The 26744-nt window shown below is 46.6% G+C and overlaps 1 protein-coding gene and 2 long non-coding RNA genes across 3 annotated transcripts; 2 read left to right on the top strand and 1 right to left on the bottom strand.

The window, feature by feature from the left end:
- Positions 1-6458: 6458 nt before the first annotated feature.
- TMEM200C (transmembrane protein 200C) lies at positions 6459-12301 on the bottom strand. Its single transcript, XM_023241777.2, has 2 exons — positions 12169-12301; positions 6459-9262 (listed from the first exon to the last, which is right to left on the bottom strand). The coding sequence occupies exon 2, from the start codon at positions 9165-9167 to the stop codon at positions 7263-7265; it is 1905 nt and encodes a 634-aa protein (XP_023097545.2). The 5' UTR covers positions 9168-9262; positions 12169-12301; the 3' UTR covers positions 6459-7262.
- A 490-nt stretch (positions 12302-12791) lies between these two features.
- Positions 12792-16409, top strand: LOC123381229. The gene is made up of 2 exons (XR_006587990.1): positions 12792-13276; positions 15878-16409. It is a non-coding gene; the product is annotated as an uncharacterized LOC123381229 (long non-coding RNA).
- Positions 16410-16968: 559 nt separating this feature from the next.
- On the top strand, positions 16969-18137 carry LOC111557302. The gene is made up of 2 exons (XR_006587991.1): positions 16969-17833; positions 17947-18137. It is a non-coding gene; the product is annotated as an uncharacterized LOC111557302 (long non-coding RNA).
- Positions 18138-26744: the final 8607 nt, after the last annotated feature.

Below are 26744 nucleotides of genomic sequence, written 5' to 3'. Positions count from 1 at the left end.
CAGTATATAATTCAGCAAAAATCATTCTTGCTCATGAAGATGGTGTGGGTCCAATGAGAATAGGGTTCATTCGTCCATGCACCGATACTTCTCAGTATTCAAGAATTCTTGCCAGTTGAAGTCAGTTATAAATAGGGAGTAATTAGATATCTAATGGTAAAGAGTATACATTTTGGGTCTTTTAACACCCAAATCACTTTCATCTTAATTCCAAATATGTTTCTACTACTTATAAGAGGAGATAGAGAGATGGACAGACAGATAGATAGATATGGGTTTTGTTGGTTTTTTGTTTTGTTTTTCAAAATAAGTATTTCACTCTGAGATTATGGGGGTTCTGGGGAAAAGTCAAGTGTAAGTTATCTTCTGAAAGTCTAACTTGCTGAAGTGCATTTTGCATCCACGTAGTTGCTTATGCTGGTTCCACTGTTCTCCACCTTTTTGCACCTCGCTGACATTTTCTTCATATCTCAAGATTCAGCTGTAGGGTCCACATCATAACTCTCTCGTGACACTCACATTGTATTGAAATTATTGGTTATGTGCCTGTGTCCATGAGATCTGCAAGACCCTGTGGTCTGGAATTATGTCTTATAAGGTTTAATCCTTTCCACCTAGCACAGCACCTGCCTGACTTATGATAGGCAGTTAAAATGGATCTTGAAAAAGAAATAAAGCAATTTAACCCAAAATGAATTATGTATTTTACTGAAAGGGCAGCTGCTTCCAACAAAGCTGTTTACTCCTACAGGTGAAATTATTCTCTTGTAAGTTATGTCTGTACAAAATGGAGTGATGAGGCAATTGTAAAACAAAGCCATGGCCAAAGTCCTACACAAAGACAAAGCAGATTTTTGGCCTGCTTTGCTTCAGTTGTCCTAATACACCATTACAACTAATCACTGGCATATTTTCTTTCTTTGACAGTATAGACATAAAGATCCTCAGATTTCTCAACATAAAAGCAATTCTTTGTAAATTTGACCATAAGTTTCTTTCCTGCTATTAAACATTTTTAGATGTTCAGCAGTTCTTAGACTCGAGTGGATTTGTGTCGATAGCACAATGTTATGTTGAATTTCTTAAATACTGAGAAATACACAAATTAATGTCCAACTCTGCATTTGCTGAAAGATTTTCTAAAGAATAAAAGTTACTGTAATGTTTCAGTTTAAGACACTTGTCTGTAAACAAATGATCTCCAAGCCAAATGATCACGTGCTCATTTGTGAAAAAAAAAGCTTTCATAGCGACTCTAATCTGACTTCATCTTTTTCTTCTTTTCTTTCCCCAAGATTCTCTTTTTCTTCCACCTCTGGGTTTACGCCCCGTTTTCTTCCCATGTGATTGACAGTCAACCTTCCTGCCCTTAGTAGGGCTGGTTCGCAGTGTGGTGTCCTAAGCAAAGGTAAGCCTCACACGTTATTGCAACAGACACATGTTTTGTGACATTCCAGGTGAATCTGCATAAGCTTTTTTAGTCTTTGACAGGCAACATCCTGAGCAAAAAAAAAAAAAAAAAACCTCTGTTATCTTAGCAATGAATCAGCCAAATGTCCTGTTTGTCATGCAGGGCCATATCACAGGCTAGAAATTACTGATGGGGTAAGGATTCGGGGTGAGTTTAAAATTGAATAAATGTATTTTCAGATGGTAGAAACCCTAATGTGCCCCCGGCTCAGTAGTGAAGGCAAAATTCCCAGGATGGCAGGCTTTATAACTCCTACTGTGGTTCATGACCATATTTAGACCCAACACCAGCCCAGTGCTTCTCTGACATCATAAAGAAATAGATGACACACATAATAAGGAGCTCATCTGGTTTTAGAGAGTGATAGGCAGTGTTTGACTGAAGTTGTTAATGCAAATGGATCCACCAATTTGTAGTGTAGACTTAATATTTTAAAAAAAACATATAATTTGCCATCCATTTAAGGAGATTCATCCCTTTTTGAAGGAAAAAAGCTCAAAGATGATTTCCCTGGAAAGAAAAAAAAAGTCTCAAAATACTTTTCAGAGTGAGTCATTCAAAAACTTAGTCTAAATATTCACCCAATGATTTTTAGCCAAAAAATACAAAATAAATAGTCTGGGTCTACAGAAAACAACCTCCACAAATATCAATCCTATCCTTTATTTGACCATAAAATGTATTTTTGCATTTAGACAAAAATGCTATTCCCATCAAATACAAATTCATGGATTTAGTTTGTTCTAATCTTACGTTGTTGGAGGGCTTTAAAAAATTTTTTTTTCGTCATTTATTTATTATTGAGAGGCAGACAGAAACGAGTGTGAGCAGGGGAGAGGCAGAGAGAGGAGGAGACACAGAATCTGAAGCAGGCTCCAGGCTCTGAGCTGTTAGTACAGAGCTCGATGTGGGGCTCGAACTCACAAATGTGAGATCATGACCTGAGCCAAAGTCAGAGGCTTAACCGGCTGAGCCATCTGAAGGGCTTTTTTTTTTTTTTTTAAAGTTCCTTAACCCAGAAAGAGAATTTCAAAACTGCATCTTGAAGAACCCAAAATGATGAAAGAGAAAACTAGTATGGAAAAAACTTTCATCTAGAAATGTAAATAGATGAACAGGCACCTGGCCCATGTTGGGCACTCCTCGGACAGAATGGGGCCCAGACTACATGGCTAGCCTGGCCTTTCTGATGGAACCTGCCTCAGTAGTGGAAAAGCAATACTCATGACCAAGTGCAGCCATGTAAGCAGTTTGCGCTCGCATTTGTTGTTACATATTATGATGATGGGACCCTGAGGGGCACATACCTGTCATTAGTTCTACGTTCTACTGGGGACCTTGCAGTAGCCTCGATTCTCATTTCGTAAGGTCTATTTTTTCTTTCCAATATACTTAAACTATAAAGACTTCTCAGCACAGTAAGTTTATGGCTGTCCCTAACAACTGAGTAATAAATTTAGCCTACTAATTAATTTTCTGTATGTTGCCTTAATAACAGTAATTCACAGTGACTGAAGGTTTATTTGTGCCAGAAGTGGTTCTGAGTTCTTTGAGTATATTAGTGTATCTAGCCCTCATTTAAATAATGAATGCCACGAGTCGGATGCTATTTATTATCTCCTTTAACAGATGTGGAAACCTAGGTGAAGTGTTATGTAACCCTCCAAGGCACACTTTGAGCCCCTATGCTATGTTGCCTTAAACTTTAGATTTTTAAACCTGAAATTATTCTGTGAATAAAAAGGAAAGTCATACAAAACGATTTGGTTTAACAGTTTAATTCTATTTTAAATAAAACTAAAAAAAAAACAAAAACTTTTTATGACACTCTCCACGTGCCACGCCTGTTGCAAACGCTCTTACACAGACGGTAATTCATTGAATCTTCAGTCCGGTCCCCTAGAGGTAGGGAGCATTATTATTACCATTGTATGGAAAAGGAAATTGAGACACAGAGAGGCTAAGCAACTTGCCCATTTCACCCAACTAGTTCGTCCAGGACAGAGTTTTGGTTGGTAGAGGAGGGGGGATGTGTACGCCCACTGTTGCAATCACAACAGTCTTAGCTTTCTGGTCCTGCCACTGCTATTTTATTTGCCTTTGAACAAATTGTCATCTTTCTAATTCTTAGCAATCTCGTTTATAAATAAAGGAGGGGAGGGTTCCATGATGTCCAAGATCCCTTCAGATAGTCCTGTTGATTTTGGTACAACAAACCCTGCAAGTCGCACCGAGAAAAGCTTTGTTGATGCCAGCCTGAAGACTTAAATGCAAATTCCAGCTTTTAAACTGGCCGTGCACGCTAACACTTCTCTGCAAGTCTCTAAGAATAGTTTCCGGGAAAGGATCTAGCAGGAAGCTAAGAAGGTAGGGGATATTCTGATGGTCTCTAGAAATGCCAGTTTGGGTTCAGGTCCAGAGAATCCTCAAAACTCCGTATAAATCCTGGCTCCTCCATTTACCAGCTGTTTGAACCTGGGCAAGCGCTCCACCATCCTGACCTCAGTGTCTTTCTCAGTAAAATGGGGATAATAATGTTACTTCAACAGAGCTGCTGCGAGGAGTAATTGAGATAATATACCCAAAGCATGTAGAACAGAACATGGCCCACAGGAAGTAGTGAGTAAAAGTCTAGCATTATTATCGCAGATCTCCACTCCTGCAAAAGGGAGGATTGTAAATTACCATTGGCATAATTGCAGAGGACTCCTTCTGAGGGCCGATGAAAGCCTGGGCTCCTCCCAAGACTTGAAAAACTGAGCTTAGCCTTTTTTATCTTCAGGGGGAGAAAAAAGATCCAGTGAAATTGCTGAATGGTTGAGATAGATACAATTTAATACTAAGATAAATGGTTTGCTGAAGTTATTTAATTTATTTTTTGTTTATTTTTGAGACAGAGAGAGACAGAGTGCAAGCAGGGGGAGGGCTAGAGAGAAAGGGAGACAGAGAATCCGAAGCAGGCTCCAGGCTCTGAGCTGTCAGCACAGAGCCAGATGCGGGGCTTGAACCCACACACCGTGAGATCATGCCCCGAGCTTAAGTTGGACGCTCAACCGACTTAGCTACCCAGGCTCCCCTGAAGTTATTTAATTTCTGAGCTACAAGTGTCTGTTTAATCTGTTTCATATAACCAGGCACTTGGCATTGTTGAGTCTAGTCAATTGGTTGGAGTGAACTTTCTAAAGTTTGTAAGGGATAAATGTTATTATGCCCACCTCTGTTTAAACTAAGAGGTAGGGCTTTATTATTTGCTAAATGTCTTACAGTACATTTTTCTGAGGACTAGAAACAGTATTTCAGAGCACTGGAGCCTATTTTTTTTTTTTTTTTTTTTTTTTTTTTGTTTATTTATTTATTTTGAGAGAGACACACCAGGAGTAGGGAAGGGGCAGAGAGGGAGGGGGAGACAGAATCCCAAGTAGGTTCCATGCTTAGTGCAGAGCTGGACTCGGGGCTTGATCTCAAACTTGGATCATGACCTGGGCCAAAATCAAGAGTCAGAGGCTCAACAGACTTAGCCACCCAGGTGCCCCTGTTTTCCCTTTAAAACGGCCCATCAAACCCAGTGTATTACACAATATGCAAGATGATGGAGAAAAGAAACTAAGGAAATTAGAAATTTGGGGGGAGTGTGATAAAACAATAGAGACACTTGAAATTTAACACTGCCTGGAGGTACCATTACACTTGCTTGTCACTCTTACCAGTGGAAGCTCGTGTATGCTATATAGAAGAACCAAATATATTAGTCCAGAGCTTTAAAGTGAGTTAATAGCTTAATGCAGATCCAATCTGGAAATAAATTAGGTCCTTTCAAAGTTACACTAAATGGTAGTTTATGAAGTATATTCACTTTGCAAAGTTGTATTTACAAATATGATTATATCTAGGACAAAATACCCTGAATTGAAGTAAAGCTTCTAGAGCTGAAGGCAATCAGAGAGATTCTATCATCCACCTGAAGCCCAGAGGGATTAGTGATTTGCCTAAGGTTATGCAGATAATAAGTGGATATTCCAGATTTTAGCCAGGCTTTCTTGAGCTCAAGTTGAAGGAAGGGTTACTCTTCTATAGTGCATGCAGACAACTTATTATAATGATAATAGTAATTACAGGAACAATTTACTGAGTACACACTCTGAGCCAGGTACTCTGCTCTGTACCTATAACCCCTTGTCCAACACTCTCATACCTTTATGAGGTATGTCTCATTATCCCCATTTCATAGATCGAATGACTGAGATTCAGCATTTGTTTCTGTTTAAAGTTACACAGCTAGCAAATGCTGAGAGCTGGGGTCTAGTCTCACTCCTGAATCTGCACTCTTTCCACTGGACCCACTCACTGCTTCACCCAGGGAGACCAAACATGACATCTTTGGCTGTTTTTTCCTTTAAAATCTGTATTTTAGCCTCCTACAATGAGGCCTCATTTCCAAATGGCCCAAAGCAAGTAATACCATTCTGGAGATTCTCAGCTCTCACATTCAAAGGAAGAGGCATCAAAATGGTACCTCGTCTACTATTCTTAAAGAGTAAGTAGCTGACTTTTAATGAAATCAACTGTAAACAATCTCCCAAATTATTAAAACATTATCTTTTTAGCCTATGTAGGCCATGGATTTGAGATCATGAACTTAAAATCAAAACCAAATAAGTCAAATCCAAGAGGATGAAAAGGGGCCATTAAGCCTGGTGCTCCATAAATTAATACTTTGAGGTAAACTAGAAGTATTATAGAAAATTACTATTTATTTAATGTCTCATTCTATTTGAAAGAGAAACTCCCAAATGTTCAATACTACCCTGTATTTAAAAGTTAAAAATATACTGGAAATGGATGGAGTCATGATAGCACAGAGCACTTTGGGGGCGGATACCTACTATCATAGTACAGTGTCATAGCAAAATATTTTAGATTTTACCAGCTGAACTGTTAAATGTTTAATGTGTTAGAAGCATTAGTTCCAAGGCAAAAGGAGGCAATATTATAGTTAACTGTTTGGAAACTTCTTTTATTAAAAAAAGATTTTTAATAATGCTATTTGCAATACACGTGTGATAATACTCAAGAAAGTATCGTGTACTTGGTAGAGTGAATTTGGGAATGTAACAGTCCATCTAGATGCTGCCCCTCCCCTTCTCCATCAGATACCCTAGTAGCAAAATGTAAATACCCTTTTAAAAAATAAAGAGGCCTTTGGGCTATTGGAGCAGTGTGGGGTAGGGCAAGGAAAGTGCTCTTTCCTGACATACTCCTGCTTCTGGCTTTGACTTCCTCTAGTAAGGTCAGTTCTAAAAGAACTGCGGACAACCCCTTCCATGCTCCACAAAAGCATATGAGAAAGGAAGCTTGTCATTCACAAGCAGCTATGGACAAAACCAGCAGCAGAGTACAGGGTTAGGGAAATGAAGGGGGGGTGGGAAGTTGGAGTAAAGTGCACAGTTACTGTCAAAAATATATTATTTTGATCCTAAGAAAATTAAGAGAATTTTATCTAATGAACTAGATTGCTGACTTTTTAATACATTTGGTTTTCATGGAACGTACAATCACCATCGGACATGAAAGACTAGCTGGCTTTAAAAAAAAAATTTTGCTTGGAGTTATCTACAGGAATCTTGTGAACGCAATTCAAGGATAACATTCTGCAGCTCTTTGGGTATTGGACGATTTCCTCGGATGAGTCCACAGGGAAAGAGGGAAATGTTAAATTCGCCGATTGGAGTGGGCATTTCCCCAGTTTTCTCACTCCTGCCCCCCCCCCCCCGCCCCCTTGCTCCCTCTTGCCCTAAATGCCAGTACTTTCCAGCTCTCCATCCTCTACCCCTATGGCATGAGACCGGGAAATCATAAAGAGTTTCTCCTTGTTTGTAAACTGCCTCTGCACCGGCTGAGGTGGCTGGGCCTTAGGTGGCCCTTGGCTGGGATCCTCCGGGGGGCTCGGCTCCGCACCCGGGGCCGTGGCGGCCTCACAGTCTGGACTTTTACTGGCTACTGCTTGCACAACTGACTCCAAAGAGGTGCCAGCCTCCCGCAGGGGGCTGTAGCCCTTATTGCAGCAGGAAGGGTCCTCCGACTGGGAGCTCGGCGAGTCCGGCCTGGCGGGGGGCGAGTCCTCCAGCCGCAGGGGCGGGGAGGGGGAGGCAGCTTGGGCCAGAAGGCTCGAGTCCAGCTCCGCGCTGCGCGGGGAGGGTGGGGGCTCGGGGGACGGCGGCGCCCGGTAGTCCGGGAGCCCGCTAGTGCTGCGGCGCCGCAGGGCGGCGTACCTGCCGGTCCTGGGCAGGCGGCCACCCTGCCCCCTGGCGGTGCGCGCCGCCGCCGCCGCCGCGCCCTCGGGCTCCTCCAGCTCGCTGGGCGCCCAACGCGAGCAGCCCGGGGCGCCGCGGAGGTCGGTCAAGCTCAGGTCGAGCTCGCCCCTTGGGATCTCCCGGGAGCCGCGTTCCCCAGGCGGCCTCTGCCAGCCGCAGCTCAAGCCCTCCGCGTCCCCGTCCCCATCCCCGTCGCGGTCCCCTTGCAAGGGTAGTAACGCGAAGGCGCTCAGCGAAGAGCCCACGAGGGAGCTGGCGGTGCTCTGGCGCCCCCAGCTCTCGGGTGGGCTGCAGGGCGCCGGGCTGCCGCCGCTGCTGGCGGCCGCGGTGGCGGCGGCGGCAGCGGCCACAGCGGCGGCGGCAGCGGCGGCGGCCCGGCGACGGCCAGCCACGCCCGAGCGCTCGCGGTAGATGCTGTACACGGCCTCCGTCAGGCTCGGGGACTCCCGCGGGCAGCGCGGAGACGAGGCCAGGTCCGGCGGGGACGCGGCTTCCTTGGCCCCGCCACCGCCCCCGCCTAGCGCCGCGGGGTGAGGCCACGAGCCCCTGGCCAGCAACGCCGCCGCCCCGAAGGCGTCCCCTGAGCCGCCGCCGCAGCTCCCGGGCTTCAGCTCCAGGCCCCGCGACTGCACGTAGCTGAGGAAGCCGTTGAGCGGCGCGGTTCCGGGGGTCGCCGAGGTGGGGGCGGAGGACGAGGAGGCGGCGGCGGCGGCCGCAGCCGCGGCGGCCGCCAGGTCTTTAGCGCGGAGGCTGTGCACGTCGATGACGGTGGAGTAGAGGTCCCGCAGGTTGATGATCTTGGTCTTCTTGTCTCGGTTCTCGTGGAGCACCGCGTTGGCGCAGATGAAGAGGAAGATGCCTATGCCCATGATGAGGGGCCCGAAGACCTTGAGCTTGTCGGAGTGCAGGTATCCGGAGAAGATGCGGAAGAAGAAACCCACGGACGAGGAGGAGGACGAAGGGGAGGCTGACCGCGCTGGAGGGGTGCTTCGGGGCGCACCCACCGAACTGGAGTTGACACCCCCCGGAGTCCCCAGGTGGCTCCTGGACCGGTTTTTGCTCCCACTGCTGCTGCTACTGGCCGTGGTCGGGACGCGGTGGCCGCTGGCTGCGGGCGGCAGCTGCTTACCCCCTTCCCTATTGGCCCCGTTGGCCTTGGGCCAGTAGCCCACCACCGCCATGGCTATGCCCACCAGCAGCACCAGGATCCCGCAGAGGGCAATGAGCCCCGAGATGGAGCACAGCTTTAGCTTGCCTTTTACCACCACCACGTCGTTCTTGCGCCTTTTCTTGGCTTTCCGCTTGCGTTTGGGGACCTGGCTTGGGGGCCGGAGGGGATCCTGCTTTCTGGCGGAAATCCTCAGTAGGCCACCGGTGGCGATCATGGTGAGCCGGTGCGGTGCGCGGCTAGTTTCTGGGGCGGAGGCTTGAGTAGTGGGGGGCGCCAACTGCCCACTAGCTGCTCGGCCACCTCCTCCTGCTGCAAAGCAGAGGAAGACCGTCAGAGGGTATAGGCTTGGCTGCAGCAACATCCCACGCGTTGCGACTGTCCCGCTCCCAGGTCTTGCCACATGTGTACCCCCCCCCCGCCCCCCCAGCCCAGGGCTACCCACTAACTGGAGTGCCGAATGTAGAGGCCAGGGGGTGGGGTAGATGGATTAGGGCCGAGAAACGCTGTTGCAATCACTGATAGGAGGTGATAAAACAATTTGAGAGAACGCCTTCTTTCTTCCCCCTCCCTCATCCCACACACTCTGTAGGTGATATTCCAGCAAGGCTCATTTCAAACCCTCCCAGCTGGCAGCTGAAGGAGGGCTGACCATTAGTAGAAACTAAATGTGGGGGCTCAAAGAGGTGGTTGAGGACTTTCCTGGCAAAAGCCTTTCCCTTCGTCCTGTGGGAATAGGAAGATTGCCCAAGGGAGCAGTTCAGGAGGTTCAAGCCTCTAAGCAGAGGAATTTGTCAATGTTTAGCTCAAAGTCACTAAAACAGTCCCAAAAGTTACTGTTTTATAATGACAACAGCAATTTTCATCACTGGATGAAAATGAAAGGTCACCTACTGGCAGGCAGACGGCTTATATACTGCAGATAATTAATGGAGAGTTCATTTCGGGGAGAACACCAGAACTACGTCAATCCTCTGATAATAAATCCCTTTCCAAAGTTGTCTCCCACCTCTTGATGTTCCTACAGCTAAAGACAAGCAGCCTTTTCCTCATCACTTTTTTTGCAACATCTGGACAGCTTCTTGGGGTGGAATATTTAGTTTTAGGTAACTGGTTATGTAACTGGCTCTTCCTTCTGGCCTCCTCTCCTCCCTCAGAGGAACTCCCTTAAAGGTATCATGTGCTAAACCTCATCAGGGAATTTAAGAAGTCCCCTAGAATCTCTAAGAGAAAGACCTTTTTTTTTTTCCTCCTGTGGGAAAATTACAATCTTAAAAAGAAAAAAAAATAGCCACTCTGCCATAATAGCTTTCTGACCCCTTATTAATGTGCCAACAGCACTCTTCAGATTCCCAATATTCAAATGAATAGGCAATTAATTAGGTGCAGCAGTCTACATAATAATGATGATTTGTAGAATGACCTCTCCCCAAGTGAGAGCTGTTTTCTTCATCTTTCTCTCAGGAGGTCGTGTTTAGGAAGGGAGGGTGGCAAGGATCCATGGACTATCCTATAGAAAGTTTGGTTGTTTAATATAATAAAGCCCAGGTAGGTAAATGCACAGATGTGTCTTTGCAGATATCTGTGAGCTTCTAAAAATTTCAATCCTGCTGGATCCCCAGAGTAAAACATTTTCTGTTCCATTGGTTGTGTTCTCTCCTATAATAGAGATGCTAAAATTAAGGGCATTGTATGAATTTGAAAGGCTCAGATACCACTCACAAGCCTTTTGGTATTTTGCCCTTTATGAAATAATTCATGTTTTTGAATAAATTACCCTTTGAATATGTGGGATTACTTAGGAAGAATTTTGCTTTTAATTGGTGCCTGGGTAAAGAGCTTTGGCCCTTGATCCCCTCCATTACATCAATATAGGCAGAATCTTTTCTCTACTGGTGGAAAAGCAAATGGTAATCAGCTCTTTGCAATGTTTGCAAATCAATGTCTCCTTGGAACTTAGTTGGTTTTCACTAAAGAGAAATACTAGGTAGGTTAAAGGGGTTCGTAGAGAATACATCTATAAGCCTTTACAATTTTGTTTTAAAAAGAGGCTGCACCAGTAAGTACAAACAGATTGTAAAAAAAAAAAAAAAAAAAAAAAAAAAAAAGAGTAGCTACTGTTCATCTGTCATCCCCCAAAATAAGCACATTTATTGTGTAGTTGTAACATAGAGACTGCTGTTTTAAGTGATCCCTAGACTACAGCATCTTTAATGCAATAATCTGGAGATCTGCAGTTATTTTAAGGTTTTAGCAGCCAGACATTTTAGAAACAAACCTAGACTCAGTTGGCACAGTGGCTCTCCAAGAGGAGAGAAGGGCTAACGTTTTGTTGGGCATTGCTAAGGTGCACCAGAATGCTGAGCATCTTTGGGAAAGAAGGTATCCACATGTTTTTCTCCCCAGTAAGGCGGCTTTGGCTTTGGGTAGACAGAATGTAAGGAAAATTGGAATGGATTTCAACAATCGTTTACAGATCTTTAAAATTAGTTTAATAGCTAGTAATTAACTCCCTAGTTTATTATTCCTTCAGCTCTGTTGACAGCTGAACTCCATTGTAATGTATTGCCATCTGACGTGAAATACTGACAAAAGTCAGATGGCAAGGAAGACCCACCTTTGAGGCTTTTCTTCATACATAATGAAGGGAAACAAACTTGGCAGTCGCGGTTGGCTGCCCTCGCAATTTACTGCCTGGTGCTGGTCTTTCCGTGGTTAAGGAATGGAGCATGGGGGAAAGCAAAGGAGGGATGTCTAAAAATACAACTGCTTCCAAGAGAGACATTCAAGTTTCTCTGCTCATGATGGATTAAGCTCCACTCGGCGTCTGAGGCTCCCAGCCCACAGGCTGGGAGCGCCCTGCCCTGCCCGGGACTCAATCCAGGTCCTCGACCCCCACTCCCTAATTGGCTGGACAGCGAACCCCTTGCCCTGCCTTTGGGTCTGCTTATTTCTGTTGGAGTCACATGAGTGCAGCAGCTGGGAGTCCGCCTCTGGAAAGAACAGAGGCAGGAGCGAAGTGAGGGCAATCCCGAGCTCGCTTTTTCTGGGCAGCGCATCCCGTGCAGCCCGCCTAGGAAAACGACTCTCCCCGAACAGCAGCAGCCCGGGGACCGGGGCTTGGGGCCGCAGGGGAGGGGAGGGGCGGCTCGGGGGCTGAGGACTCACGGAATTGCTCAAAATGGCAGCACCAAAAGCAAACAATATCGCTCACTTACCCGGGAAGGCTGGGGCAGCTCAGGGCCGGCGAACGGGCGCTCGGGCGACACAAAGGAACCATGGAGAAACTTTTTCAGCCCGAGCCGACGGCGGGGCGCAGGGACAGCGCCTCGGGGCCCTCCAGCCGAGCGCGGCTCAGCAGCCCAGCGGGGGCGAGCGCCCGCCCCAGGTTCGCAGCTCCCCCCGCTGCCGTGGCGGGAGCCATTTCCAAGAGTTTCCAAGAAGTGTCAGGTCCTCCGCAGCCCGCATCCTGCCTCGGAGCCGTGCTCCCCGCCGCCGCTCCTCCTGCGCCTCTCGGCGAGCCCCGCCGCGGCGCTCCCGGGCCGGCCCCAGCGCCTCTTTTGTGTGGCTGCGGCGCGCCGGGCTCCGCCGGGTGGAGTTGAGCCCGCGGCGGCGGCGGCGGCGGCGGCGGCGGCTGGCGCTGCTCGGGGCGGCCGGACTGGCGGTTGTTGCTAAGAGACCGGAGCCATGACACAGGGAAATTGCGGCAGGATGGCAGTCGGTACCCGGCCCGACTCCGCTGCTCGGGGGCGCACCCGCCCCCCGCCCCGCCCCCCGCCTCCTCCCCGGCGCTGCCCCCCCCCCCTTCGCCGCGCCGCCCTCCCTGCGCTCCCCCCACTTCCTCCGCAGCCGGCCGCCGGTGCCTTCGGGGGAAGCGCTTCCCGGAGGACCCGGAGGCGCGAGGGGAGGCGGATGGGGGGCCGGCTAGGGGCCCCGGGCACGGGGTGGGAGGCGGGGGACGCCGGCGGGGAGCACGGGGCGCGCGGCGCCTCGGCCTCTGCCTTCCCCGCCCCCGGGGCGCCCCGGGACCGCCGCCCGCCTGCACTGGGAGCTTTGTTCTTTTCCCTCCAACTACCTGTCTGAGCAGCGGGCCGGCGGGGGCCCCAAGAAAGGGCCGTCTCTCTTGGAGGGTCTCCCCATCAGCATCCGAGGGGCGCTCTGGGTGAGAGAGGGGGCAGTGCCCGCGTCTCCAGCCCGCCCGCCCTCCCTCCTTTCCTCCCTCTCCCCTTTCCTCTTTTGTTGCCTCTACTCTCGGACACGACACAGCCTTGGCTGTTTCTCCCCCTCCCGCTTGGGAGTTTGCAGTGTGGACGCACAGCGAGCACAGTAAGTTGTCCCCCAGCGAACTCGGGCCGGCGGAGTGGAGCCGCCCCCGCCGCGCTGGGCGCACCGCGGGCCCGGGGCAGCCAGTGTCTGCTGCTCTCGCGCTCCGGCAGAACCGGGCTTTGTGACCGGCCTCCTGGGGACCTCGGCGTCCCCCCCCCCCCCCCCCCCCGACGCGGGGCAGCTGGGGCTTCGCGGAGATTAGAATCGGCTCTCCGGGGCGCTTCCTTGGGCAGCCGGTCCTGCTCCCACCCCGTGCGGTAATCAGCAAGCATTAAAAGGAAAACTATAATTCTCCAGGAATCAGGGTTAGGATCAAAGAGGGGAGATGGGGGTAGGGAGGATGTCCAAACTCCCTACGTCATTTTAAAAATGCGAGAGGGAGAGAGAGATCCTGTTTCCTAGCTCATGCCTGTCCTCCCAACTGTAAAGTAAAAATGACAGGGAAAAGAGAATTTCAAAGTGGAATTTCCCCACGGAGTATTGAGAAAGTAAGAAAGATTTTAATTATCTATTGAAGGGAGGCAGCCAGGATTCAGGAAGAAAGGAAGAGAAGAGCAGACGACAGACAAGGGCAGTCTGAACTTTGGGGTCCAGACAGAAATCTTGTGACGATGGTGGTTTTGAGTGGGTATTGGATATACTGAGTGTTGCTGTTTAAGGATCCACAGAACCCACACAGGAGGGCTTTGCTGGCCACAGTTCCGGTGACAAGATTGTTCCTCCTCACATACACAGCATTCACTTGTGTTTAAAGCTCAGGCAGACACTTTCCCAAAAGAACACTAAGGATACCAACACTTACAGATTCAATGATATAAATGTGGACCATGTTATATGAGGTGGAGATTGTGGAGTGATGGCCGGGCTGAAGGAGAAGTGTTTCCTTAAAGGAAACCCTGCACCTGCCTGTTTGAAAGGTGACCTCTGATACCCTTTCCAAGCAAATAATGCATCTGGATGACGATCAAAGTGTTCCCAGCACACCTCTTTCCACCTCTCTATTCCTGCTCAGATTTTGAATGCTAGAAAACAAGCCATATCAAGGGAGAGTTTTAATTCCATACTGGATTGTTTCCCTTTAGAGAAATCACTGCAAAGGAGAAATAACTAAGTCTAGCTTGTCATCTTTAAAGGGTTTTGGGCTCCAAGCTTCCAGATTTCTTGAATGTCAATAATAAGCTGGTGTTTTGTACAAAGACAGGATCTGAGATCTCATTTTATTACACAGCTGGCTGCCAGGGGGCCACGGGTGGTGACTCCTATCCTTTGTGGGCCTCCGTTCACTAAGCTGTATACAGAGAAGAATATTGCAGAACTTCATTAGGAGTTCAGAGGGATTAAGTCATTAACAGTTTCTAATTTCTGCATATATTATAGCCATCATTTGTACCTTGAAAACTCATTTGAGTGATCTGGAGAAGAGAAGAATCCTTTTCTAGATGAACAGGCCTTGGACATAGCTAGTTTTGCTAGCTATGTTGGTGACTGCATTAAGATTTGTGATTTCTTACTCAGAGGCGTCCTTCCAGACCGAGTTCTTTGGAACTTCGAACTGTTCTATTTAACCCGAGTGTTACCACCTTCAGGAATTTTCTTTGTTGTTAGCTCAGGGTATCAGAGGAAATCAGATAGATCCCATCTGTTTCCAGCAGGGTCCTTTAACCTCTGTAATAATATGGTATCAGCATACATTCCTAGGGGTTTCTGAGTTACGTAGAGTTCTTTTTAAAGCAACAGTGATGATCTTGGCCCTTCTGGAGTTATTTCCTCCCTAAGTCCACTGGCCATTTCAGTAGAGATGATTTCTGGGATTGTGGGATACCCCTGTCACCCCGCTAGGGACTAACAGGCTAAGGCTACCTAATCGTGGTCATTCCTTGGCTTCTCAAGAACTCGGAGCTCAGGACAGTATTTGAAACATGTTGTAGCAAGAGAGCAATGAAGGCCTTGGGAAAAAAAAGAAGAGGAAACAGATGAGCGTCGTTTAGTTGGATTAAACTCTGACCTGAAACCTGTCATTTGCTCTTGCTCTTTCTTAAAAACAATCCTTATGTAAGTCTTTCAGTTTCATCATTTATTCACAACCCATTTGCCTCCCCTGATCATTTCATCCGCCTGGCCTGGCTCCCCTATCTGGGCTCCCGGGGCTGCTCAGTGGAGATGCCCGGCCAGGGGTCCACACAGGCCCCTCTTGGTCTCCGGAAGCTTGCAGGGGGAACAGGTTTGCTTGTGTCGACAGCTCAGCAACTGGGACCTCTCCGCACGCCCTGCTGTCACAGATGGCTCAGGCTGAGGAAGGAGATTGAGGTAGTTTGGTGTAGTGGGTTCTGCAACCAGTTTGTATCTTCCCCTAACCAGCTACTTCACGTGAGTAAGTAAATGACCTGATCTCGGCTGCCTCAGTTTCCTCATTTGTAATGGGGATAATGACACCAACACCTACCTCACAGCATTATCGTGAGGAATCAACAAGTTTAGTTCCTGTAAATTAATGCCTAGCACGCGGTAAACACTCATTAAATTTAGCTTCCAACCTTGTTAGTCCTAACGTCTTCTCCCAGTTTGTTTTCCTCACTCTCCCATTCTGTTCCTATTCGCCAGGATCCACATGGGACCGTATCTGCACTTAACCTCCACGGAACGGAGTTACACAATCAGCTGCCGTGTGTGAACTGTGGCATCCGTGTGGCATAGGACCAGTGTCACTCACGAAAGCCTGCTGTGTCCAGGAGAACGGAGACCCTTTCTCTGTGGCTGCTTGCCTCGCTTTGCGGTTCACCGGGACCCTTTAATTTCACTTTGCTGGAGAACCCAGCTTTCAAACTCACACCACTCTGCAGTCAAATTCGAAGTCTGTGAAAACACGACCAAGAGAACGTTCTTTGGCCTGAAGGTTTGAGGATATCACAGGAAGGCCTCTCAAGCCCTCTTCTGGCATCTCGAAAGCAGAAGAAGGAACCTGTGATCCCAAGGCTGGACACGGGGCATAAAATTCCTCCTCTTTCCTTCTTGCTCCTTCACCCTCCTCGTACACCTGCCAGTAAGAGGCAACATGACAGACTAAAGCGTGACAAAAGAAAGCGATAAGCTAAGCAATAGATTTAGCAAATAAAAATATTGCTGGGGGCATAAACCTGAAAATGATTTGTTGTTTATCTGAAATTCAGATTTAACTGGGCCTCCAGACTTTTAAGTTTATTTATTTATTTTGAGAGAGAGAGAGAGAGAGAGGGAAAGAGAGGATCCCAAGCAGGTTGACAGTGTGGAGCCCAGTGCGGGGCTTGAACTCCCGCACCGTGAGATCACGACCTGAGCCAAAACCAAGAGGCGGACATTTAACTGACTGCGCCTCCCAGGCACCCTGGGCCGCCTGCCTTCTATCTGCAACTCCAACACAACATACCTTGGTAGCCTCACAGGTTTTTTTCATGGCATGTGTAAAAGATAAACGAGCCTGGGGCGCCTGGGTGGCGCAGTCGGTTGAGCGTCCGACTTCAGCCAGGTCACGATCTCGCGGTCCGTGGGTTCGAGCCCCGCGTCGGGCTCTGGGCTGATGGCTCAGAGCCTGGAGCCTGTTTCCGATTCTGTGTCTCCCTCTCTCTCTGCCCCTCCCCCGTTCATGCTCTGTCTCTCTCTGTCCCAAAAATAAATAAACGTTGAAAAAAAAAAAATTAAAAAAAAAAAAAAAAAAGATAAACGAGCCTGATAGAAAATGTGAAATGCGATAGTACGTTAAGGCCTCGTTAGATTTCTTTGGGAACAGAAGAGGCAGAAAAAGCTTGAGCAGACCCTGGAGGGAGCAAGAACAGCATTTCCGCAGCCAGGCGGCCCTGGCTCTTGGGTTTTCTCACAGTTAGAGGCTCCGCGGTTGGCGTTTCTAGCCCTTCCCCATGCAACACTGCCCCGGGGGAGGGACGGGTGCCTGCCTCCGCCTCCGAGTCCCATAGATGAACCCCCGAGAGACTGAACTCAGCGCCACTTTCTAGAACTTCAGTTTGCAAACAGGTAAACTCATGCTAGTGTCAAGGTCACGATCAAGCCCATTTCTTGTGTGTCTGAAGGGTGTCAAAGAGTTCAAGCCCAAAAGCTTTCACTACAGAGGAAAGGAAATGATGATCAGGAAGTCTACAGAGCATTTCTTAGAACACAGGAGACGGGGTCTCTACCTCCGCTGCAGATAGATGGCACATGGCAATAGCAGCCTTCGCTTCTGCCTTCGGCTTCATTCATTCTTAACATTGCAAATCACTAAGCTCTTGATTAGAGGCCAACTGGGGAGGTTTTTTCTAGTAAGTGGGTTCATTTTGGCACATTCAGATTTCCCCCTGCAGCCTGCGTTTTCTACCGTTTTCCGTGTACACTATCAAAGCCAGATTGTATGTCTTATAAAATAATTGAGGTCTGAGATGAGAAACGGGTGTGTTGGCAGGCCTGAGAGCAGATCAAAGCTGAGCTAGGAAAGGGCTTTACAGAGAGGGCTCCGTCAGTGGAGAAGCCAAGGAAAGATGACATCTAAATTTGCCCTGTGTTCCCCAAACGGATGCTAAATGTCCACAGGTATGTCTCTCCTGTTACTTCTTAGAATCTACAAGCTCTGTGAGGGAAGAGATTTGTCCTGCTGGAAACTTACTGGAAACTGATAGGAGCTCACATGTCTGGTCTCCTTTCAGAATTAGTTGTGATGTGGGCCGCTGTGAGTACCCAGCAGGAAAGAAGGAACACAGACAAGGAAGTGGTTTTCAAGAACAAAGACACGCGAGAGTCCCAAGATTAGTGCTCCGGTGACAGGTCTCTGATGGATCCACAAAGCATTTTCTGTTTGTTTTTTTTTTTTTTAATTAAAAAAAATGTTAATGTTTGTTTTTGAGAGAGAGAGAGTGCGTGACTTGGTGGGGTGGTGGGGGGGGGGGTGGCAGGCAGAGAACGGGAGACACAGAATCTGAAGCAGGCTCCAGGCTCTAAGCTGTCAGCACAGAGATGAACGCAGGGCTCAAACCCCTGGACTGCGAGATCATGGTTGAGATGTATAGTAATTTAGATTGGGCATTCAGGGAAGGCCACCAAGGAGTGTCATGTGTATGGAGAACTAAGACTGAAAAAAAAGGTGCCCATTTGAAAGCATTCTTACTGAGAGAAAAGAATGAAGGGACGTGTCCTTACTAGCCTATAATTTAGTTAGATCTCATCCAGAAATCGTTAGTGACCAATGCAAGGCAAGAGAGTAAACCTCTAATGCTGGGGTCTTTAGAAGAAAATGACCACTGGGGAGAAAAAAGGAGTTAAGGAATACCTCACGGATGTGGAGCCCACCCCAGGCCTGGAAGAGATTTGGATAAGTGGGTAAGTGGAGTGAAGGCTTGCAGCTGGGCAGGTGAGCAGTAATGGACATGATCCCTCTGATAGGTGCCGGGACCAGGGAGGAGGGGCCGAGAGGCCATTGGTAGACATGCCAAGACGCTTGGAACAGGAAGGGGCCTCTTCCGTGTATCATCTGTGGAGCGGTAGCAGCAGCACCTTGCTTGCTAGAAATGGCAAAATCTTGGGCTCCGTCTCAAACCTACTGAATCAGAATGTGCGTTTTCACAAGATGCCCAGATGATTTCCTACGCACATCAAACTTTGTGAGACCCTGCTCTGGTCCAGACCTCCCACTTTAGGGATGAGGGACCAGATCCCCATCTTTGCCCGTGTGTGTGCATACGTGAGTGACACAGAGAGAATTTTGCTTTTAACTGATATTTTCAAATAATGAACCCAGAGGTGTATAACATCTGTGGCCAGATATGCATTTCTTACCGTAGGGCAGCCAGCATGGTGTTTTAGCTCACACCGAAGAGGAAATTAGACTCCATCACATTTCAGGTGTATGCATCTGTCTAAAAAACCACTTTGGTGGATTTGAGTCCTGGATCCGGCTTTGTAAAAGGCCAAATTACTCTGTTTTTGGATTACCTGTTGCTACTCGAGTAACTTGGCCCCTTCTGGCCATGTGATATCGAGCAAGTTACTTAAGTGTCCGGATGTAATTGTATTGTCTGTAAAGGGTGATTTATAACTCCTCCCTTTTCAGGTAGCTGTGAGCGAGAGGCGAGATCATCGGTGGCACTTTAGAGGAGTAGTTGTGAGGAAGAGGCGCTCTGGTCCCATTACCTCTGCTACCCCAGAAAGTGCCCCTAAATGAACATGTAGAAGCAAAATAGGAGTACTTGCTACCTCAGTGTTCCTTGTCACAGCCTATGACTGTCCCTAAGCATATTCTGTGCCGAAATTTTGGAGCCGCCACCGTAGGGCTTTCTTGGGATACAGGCAGCCAGGCTTGTGCTGCTGTATTCAGATGTTAGCGGTCGTGATGGTAACGGCGAATAGTTACAGCATCCTTATCATGTGTCGGGTACTGAGCTGGGTACTGGAGATGCGACGGAGGGTAAAGGCTACCTATGAAGTTTGGGTCAGATCCACAAGAGACAGGGAGATGTTTCTCAAATTGCTTTGTATTCTACATGGCAGTGGCTTTCTGGCCTCCACTCTGTCAGCCCCTTCCCTTCTTTTAAAATTTTTTTTCATTATTATGTTTATTTATTTTGAGAGAGAGAGGGGGGGGGAGGGGCAGAGAGATGGGGGGGACACAGAATCCGAAGCAAGGCTCCAGGCTCTGAGCTGTCATCACAGAGCCCGATGTGGGGCTTGGGCCCATGAGTGTGAGATCATGACCTGAGACGAAGTCGGATGCTCAACCGACTGAGCCACCCAGGCGCCCCACCCCCTTCCCTTCCGAGCTCCTAGGTAATTATGTTTTGAAGTAAGCGTGGGTTTCCTCAGTCCCCCAGCCATGCCGTTGTGACCATTGGGTGAGTCCCACAATGTGCTCCACTATGAGGAATTTGGGTAGCGGGCCTCTCTGAGCCTCACAAGGCTCTGGCATCCCCACCGCTGAGTTACTGAACATGGAATCTTAATGGTTGGGGCTCAAGATCCTTAGGAGTCAGAGGGCCACATGGAGAATTAAATCTCACATTTGGAGAGGGTGCCACCCGATTTTTTTTTGATGACACATATCTTTCAGATGACCTCATCGTAACATCTACAATGCATTTTTATTCTTCGAGATATTAACAGTCATAGCAAAAGAGAAAACCGAATCACCCAGGTTACCATCACAAAGCAAACATATGTCTAAATACATAAAACCAGTAAATCGGCACTAATAGCATATTTGTACCTGATGGAACTTTCCTGATCTTACGAGAACCCCAAAAGACATGTTAAATGATTAAAATGGGCTCGAAAGAACCTTAATGTAAGTTTTCTGTCTGACGGTGAAAATCGTGCAACAGTTTTTACACTAAATTTAGTTTTGAATTTCTGTAAAGTCTTACTGATAACTCTCTAAGCTGGCTTCTTTATACTGAAGAAGATTGAAGTATCATTACCTTAGGAAAGCATCACAAATATTTTTCTGTCAAGAAAGATGCCAACATCACTTCTTGACAGGCACAGTAAACTGATTACACAGCTTTTTACAGAGGTGAAATATTGGTATGGTATGTTGGAAAATGATACATAGAAAAAGCAGAGATAATGTTTCAGAATATACCTGATTTTTATTATTTTCCAAAGCCGCTTTCTCCAAAGATCAGGGTTTGGCTACAGAAAGGTGGGTGGAGTTCTGAGTACTTACAGCAAATTGTATAAGAGCTTAATATATTCACCTCACAAAAGTGAGAAGGCTTTGTCACACATTTCCTTTAAATTCCTCCCAATCACTTAAAACTTCTGGCTTTGATGACATTAATATTAATGAAATGATAGAAAATTTTGATATCAATCAGTGTTAAAGCTCCATTTCCCCCCTACACCCCCCCCATGAAATTATGTTTTTCCCATTTACAGAGATAAATATATTATGATGAAGACTGAGCATCTGACCCAAGGGAGGGGAATTAGAAGAGATGGTAATTTGCAGCCATCACTCTAAGAGCCCGCACATTAGAACGTATATTTAATGGCTTACTTTAGAAGTCTTAGGTTTCAGAGACACTCTGCCAGGTCCTTCTGTAAGCCCTGAGGGAATTTCTGCAGGGTGTCTGCTAACGCAGAGGGCACTGCGGAGGGGCAGTGGTTGGGGGGGTGGGGGGCGAGAGCACTGCTTCTCAGCTGGGAGGAAGTTAAAAGGCTCCAGGACTTCATCAATGGAACCAGCTCTCTGATTATCTGGGCCCGTCTCCACTGGCATGTGGAGACATCAAAAGTCGCTGTAGTCTTCCAGCTCTGAGCAAAATGGCTTCTAAACCACCGCAAAATGGTAATTATCGTCCTCTTTTCCTGGGTGATGCTTCCCCTCGCAAGGTGAGGTGGAGACTGAGAATGTCCTATTTATACAAAGGATGTAGAAAGTCAACTAGATAATTTGATTCCCTCTTTGTGTTTGCAGCCATAAAAATCTCAAGGGCATGTTGCATAACCTCTTGGACACAATACATATTAATGCGCTATTTAAATGATGCATAATGTTGAATAGTTGGTATTGAATGATGTGATTTGAAGGGAGTACTAGATGGCTTTGAAAGATTCCTTCTTGTCTTCCGATCCCTCATATTCTTGCTTAAGGCCATAGAAATTGGAGACAGGTCCTTTACGTAATGTCAATAGGCCACTGTGCTTTCTACTTCTCTTGTGTAACCAGAAACATCGTTTTGTACAAAACAGTAACATTAAAATGTCCCAAAACATCGAGAAGCTATTGAGTTTGGCTTTCTACTGCTCTGCACTTTGCCTCACTTGGATTAGTGACTCGCAAACTTCTTCAGGAGGTGGCATATTTGAAAATCTCAGAGCTCTTCTTGGGAACATTTTGAGATACCGAACTTAAAATAAAGATGATTTTGGATTGCATCACAAATCCTCTAACATAGATTCTCACATAGAAATATAGCAAGCAGCAAATATTTTCAGGAATTTCTTAGGGAAGAAAACCTTGAAACTAGGAACCCTTGTGTGATAACATCCTAAAAACTGGAAAAGAACACACTCGTTTATTTGAGCCAGGGGACAACTTGACCTAGTTATGGACCAGTATTCTTCAAGAATATAATTTTTCAGAGATGCTCTTAGCTATCATCATGGTTGGCCAACCCAGGAGCTTTGTCTTTGGCTCTGATTTTTGCTTTTGCCACTTAACATGTTGACCTTCAGGATCACACAGCAAACACCTACCTGCTCATTCTCTCTCTGTTCTGGCCTCTTTCAGCAACACTGCTTTTCAGGTTTCTCTAGCTCATTAACTACCTTGTTTCTCTGGACAATGCCCCAGAGGTATCAGCTGGCACTTTTCCCCAGTTGAACCTCGTATTTTTCACCCTAGCACATTTTCCTTATCCAAGCAAATCTTCTGCTATCGTGTTCTATTCTTATGGGTGTCCATAATACTTCCTTCGCTTGTCTCAGCCCTAGTTAGGGTACTGTTTACTCCCTTCTCCTGATCATTAGTGAACTCACAGAAGGTTCAGGATCACCAGGGGAATTTCTCCTCTGGTTATTTGTATTCAGAACTTCACTATTCTCAGAGGGATCAGTACCTAGAGACCTATATTGTTTTAAGACAGAGCAAGAGTTCAACCCACTTTGAGTCCGTTTTTGAAGAAACATTTCATGCACTATTTCTCTCCGTAAATCAGCTAATAAACTCACGTTGAATTCAAACACCCCTCTGCATTTCCATCCTGAGTGTCACATCAGAAGTGTTCATTGTGCAGATTATTTAACACTTTCTCATCACAGCGTCTCTGTATGAGGTTGATGGTGATGGACTAGCCGTTTGCAAAATCCTCTTGGCAGTTTTCCAGGTGGGTCCTTCTTCCACCCCGAGTCTCCTCGGATTTTCAGGCGAAAGGGGCATGAGCCCTGTGCCTCTGGAAGGAAGTGCCTCTTCTCCCTTTGCTGGAGGCCCTTCCTCATCTATACAGCCTCTCTGGGTTTTCCTCGTCGTCTGCTCAGCAGGGCTCAGAGATCCCGCCAACCACCACCACCACCTTCTCCTTCTTCTTCTTCTTCTTCTGCTTCTTCTTCTTCTTCTTCATGTTTTATTTATTTTTGAGGTGGGGGGGAAGACAGAGAGGGAAGGAGAGAATGAGTGGGAGAGGGGCAGAGAGAGAGGGGACAGAGGATCTGAAGTAGGCTCTGCACTGACAGCAGAGAACCCAACGTGGGGCTTGACCTCAGGAACTATGAGATCATGACCTGAGCCAAAGTTGTGTGCTCAACTGCCTGAGCCACGGAGGCAACCCACGCCTTGTCTTCTACAAGAATCCACTGCCATCTTTCTTCTCTCCTGCTTGGGATATTTCTCTCTCCAAACTCATGCTCAGAGAGGGATGTTTATTCCTATCACATTTCTCACTCCCTCCAAACAAACAGCCCAACATTTCTTTAGAGTTTTGCTGTCAATCCCATGGGCCAATAGCCAGCATAATATAAATGATACACCTTAGGAATTTACAGGGATTACAGGATCCTTCACACTGATGAGATTGTGAATGCATGTCCCATTGGCTACGTCGCAGGTCATTTTATATCTGAGAGTCCTGATCTCCTGCCCTACAACCAGCAAAGACTGCACTCACCCATTCTTCCTGACAGGCCTTCTTCCTAGCGCTGTAAGCCTGACAGTTTGGGACAAAATCTCAGGGGTAGGTTAGTCTAAAAACTGTGGGTCATTTGCATCTCAGAGGCCTTCTGGATTGGAAAGATGGCCCCAGACTCTGCCTGGAACACTAAGTCCCCCACTTCCCAGTCTTGCTCACTAACTGTGCTAACTTGTGCTGCCATTCTGCCAGCTATTTTAAGATTTCAGGCAAGTCGTCCCTTTGTTTGACTAGAAAGTACGCTCAATGAGAGCTGCTACTTGATCTTTTTGCTGCTTCGTCCTGAACACCAAACAAAGTGCCTGGCAAGCACCTGGCAAGCACCTTCCATGTACAAGACAGTGAATGGATTTGTGGGCAAAAGGGAGGTCTACAAAAATTAATTAGAAGTATTGAACAGCATTCCATTAGTCGAGGGGCCTATATAAGTGGAAGAATTGGAAGGAGGTTCTGACACTTGAATAAATGAAGTAACACACCATCTTTCTGGATGTAAAGACTGAATATTGCAAAGATGCGAATCATTCCCTTAGCTTAATACAATTCCAGTACAAACCTGACCATATCCACAATTATTCTAGAGATTTACCCAAGGGACATGAAAATATATTTCTGCATAAAACTTGTAAATGAGGGATGCCTGGATGGCTCAGTTGGTTAAGCATCCAACTCTTTGATTTTGTCTCAGGTCATGATCGCATGGTTTGTGAGTTTGAGCCCCACATCAGGCTCTGCACGGACAGCGAGTTGCCTGCTTGGGATTCTCTCTCTCCTTCTTTCTCTGCCCCTCCCCCCTGCTTGTGCTCGCACGCTCTCTCTCTCTCTCCCAAAATAAGGAAAGAAACTTAAAAAATATTTTAAAGAACTCGTACACGAACATTTCTAGCAGCGTTATTCATCACGGCTAAAAAGTGGAAACAGCTCAATGCCCATCAGCTTGTGAAGGGATAACCAAAATTTGCACCCGTACAAAGAAATACTGGTGAGCAGTAAAAAGGAATAAAGTGCTGCTGCAACACGGATGATCTAGAGAACACTATACCCCGTGAAAGAAACCAGGTGGAAAAGATCACATATTTGAATCTTCCATCCCATGTGTATGAAAAACCTAGAGAAGATAGATCTGGAGAACCAGAAAGTACAGTTGTGGTTGTCTAGGGCTGGGGCCGAGGTGTAAATGTGTACAAGGTTTCTTTTGGGGGTGAAATATGTTCTAAAAGGAGCCCGTGGTGATGACCGCGCAACTCGGTAAATATGCTAAAAAAAAAAAAAAATACTGAACAGTACACCGAAAAAGGGATGAGGAATATGTTATGTAAATAAGAACTTATGAGTTTATATTGAGAATAAGCAAATAAACCTGGATCAGAACTTCACTCCATACATAAGATGTAACCTAAGATATAGTAGATTGTAAAGTGAATTGTAAAATTATAAAAATGTTTAGAAGAAAACATGAGGAAAACTCTGTGGACCAGATTTGGACCTGGTGAAGAGTTCTTGAACACACACAATCCTTACGAGAAAAAAAATCCGGGGGCGCCTGGGTGGCTCAGTCGGTTAAGCGTCCGACTTCGGCTCAGGTCATGATCTCGCGGTCCATGGGTTCAGCCCCGCGTCGGGCTCTGTGCTGACAGCTCGGAGCCTGGAGCCTGCTTCGGATTCTGTGTCTCCCTGTCTCTGACCCTCCGCCGTTAGTGCTCTGTCTCTCTCTGTCTCAAAAATAAATAAACAAAAAAAGAAAAAAAAAAGAAAAAAAAAGAAAAAGAAAAAAAATCAGTACACTTGACCTCATCAAAATCACTATATATTTTTTTCTCTGTGCAAGACTGACTCATTAAGAAGATGAAAAGATACGCTACAGGCTGGGAGAAAGTATTTGTAAATCACATAAATCACATGTCCAGACAAAATACTCCTATCTATGATGCATGAAGAACTTTACATACTCAACACTTAAAAAAAAATCCAATCAGAAAATGGGCAATAGGGGCGCCTGGGTGGCTCAGTCGGTTGAGCGTCAGACTCTTGATTTTAGCTCAGGTCACGATCTCGGGGTCATGAGATCAAACCCTGCATCATGCTCTGTGCTGAACATGGAGCCTGCTTGCGATTCTCTCTCTCTGTCCCTCTGCCCTTCTCCCCAGCTTGCGTGCTCTCTCTCTCCCTCTCAAATAGAAAAGAAAAAGAGAAAGAAAATGGGCAACAGACATAAACCGACATTTCACTAAAGAGGATGTATGGATGACAAGCCCAAGAAAAGATGTTCAACAACATAACCAATAGGAAAATGCAAATTAAGATTATGATGAGCATTCACTACATTTCTCCTAAAACAGCTGAAATTAAAAAAAAAAAAATCACAATACCCAATGCCTCTGACATGGAGGAGACACAGCGTCTCTCATGCATTGCAGCTGGGTATGTAAATGGTGTAGTCACTCTCAGGATAATTTAGCTGCTTTTAAGCAAAATTAACATAGCCTTGCTATATGACCTAGCATTCACACGTCTGGGCATTTATCCCCGAGAAATGAAAACTTATATTGACACAAAATCCTGTACACGATTGTTCATAGCTTTACATGTAATAGCCAAAATTTGGAAACAACCAAAATGTCCCTCAATAAATGAATAGTTAAACTGTGGTACATCCCCACCACGGAAGACAACTCAACCATAAAAGAAAACAAACTATTGATAGATGCGACAACGTGGATAAATCTCAAGCGCATTGGGCTGAGTGAAGGAAAAAAAAAAAGCCAGTCTCAAAGGGTTCATACAATATAATTCTATCTCTATAACATTCCCTAAATGTCAAAATTATA

Source organism: Felis catus, chromosome D3 (assembly GCF_018350175.1).
Source record: "Felis catus isolate Fca126 chromosome D3, F.catus_Fca126_mat1.0, whole genome shotgun sequence".
Taxonomy (NCBI): Eukaryota; Metazoa; Chordata; class Mammalia; order Carnivora; family Felidae; genus Felis; species Felis catus.
This window is presented reverse-complemented; position numbering and strand designations above follow the sequence as displayed.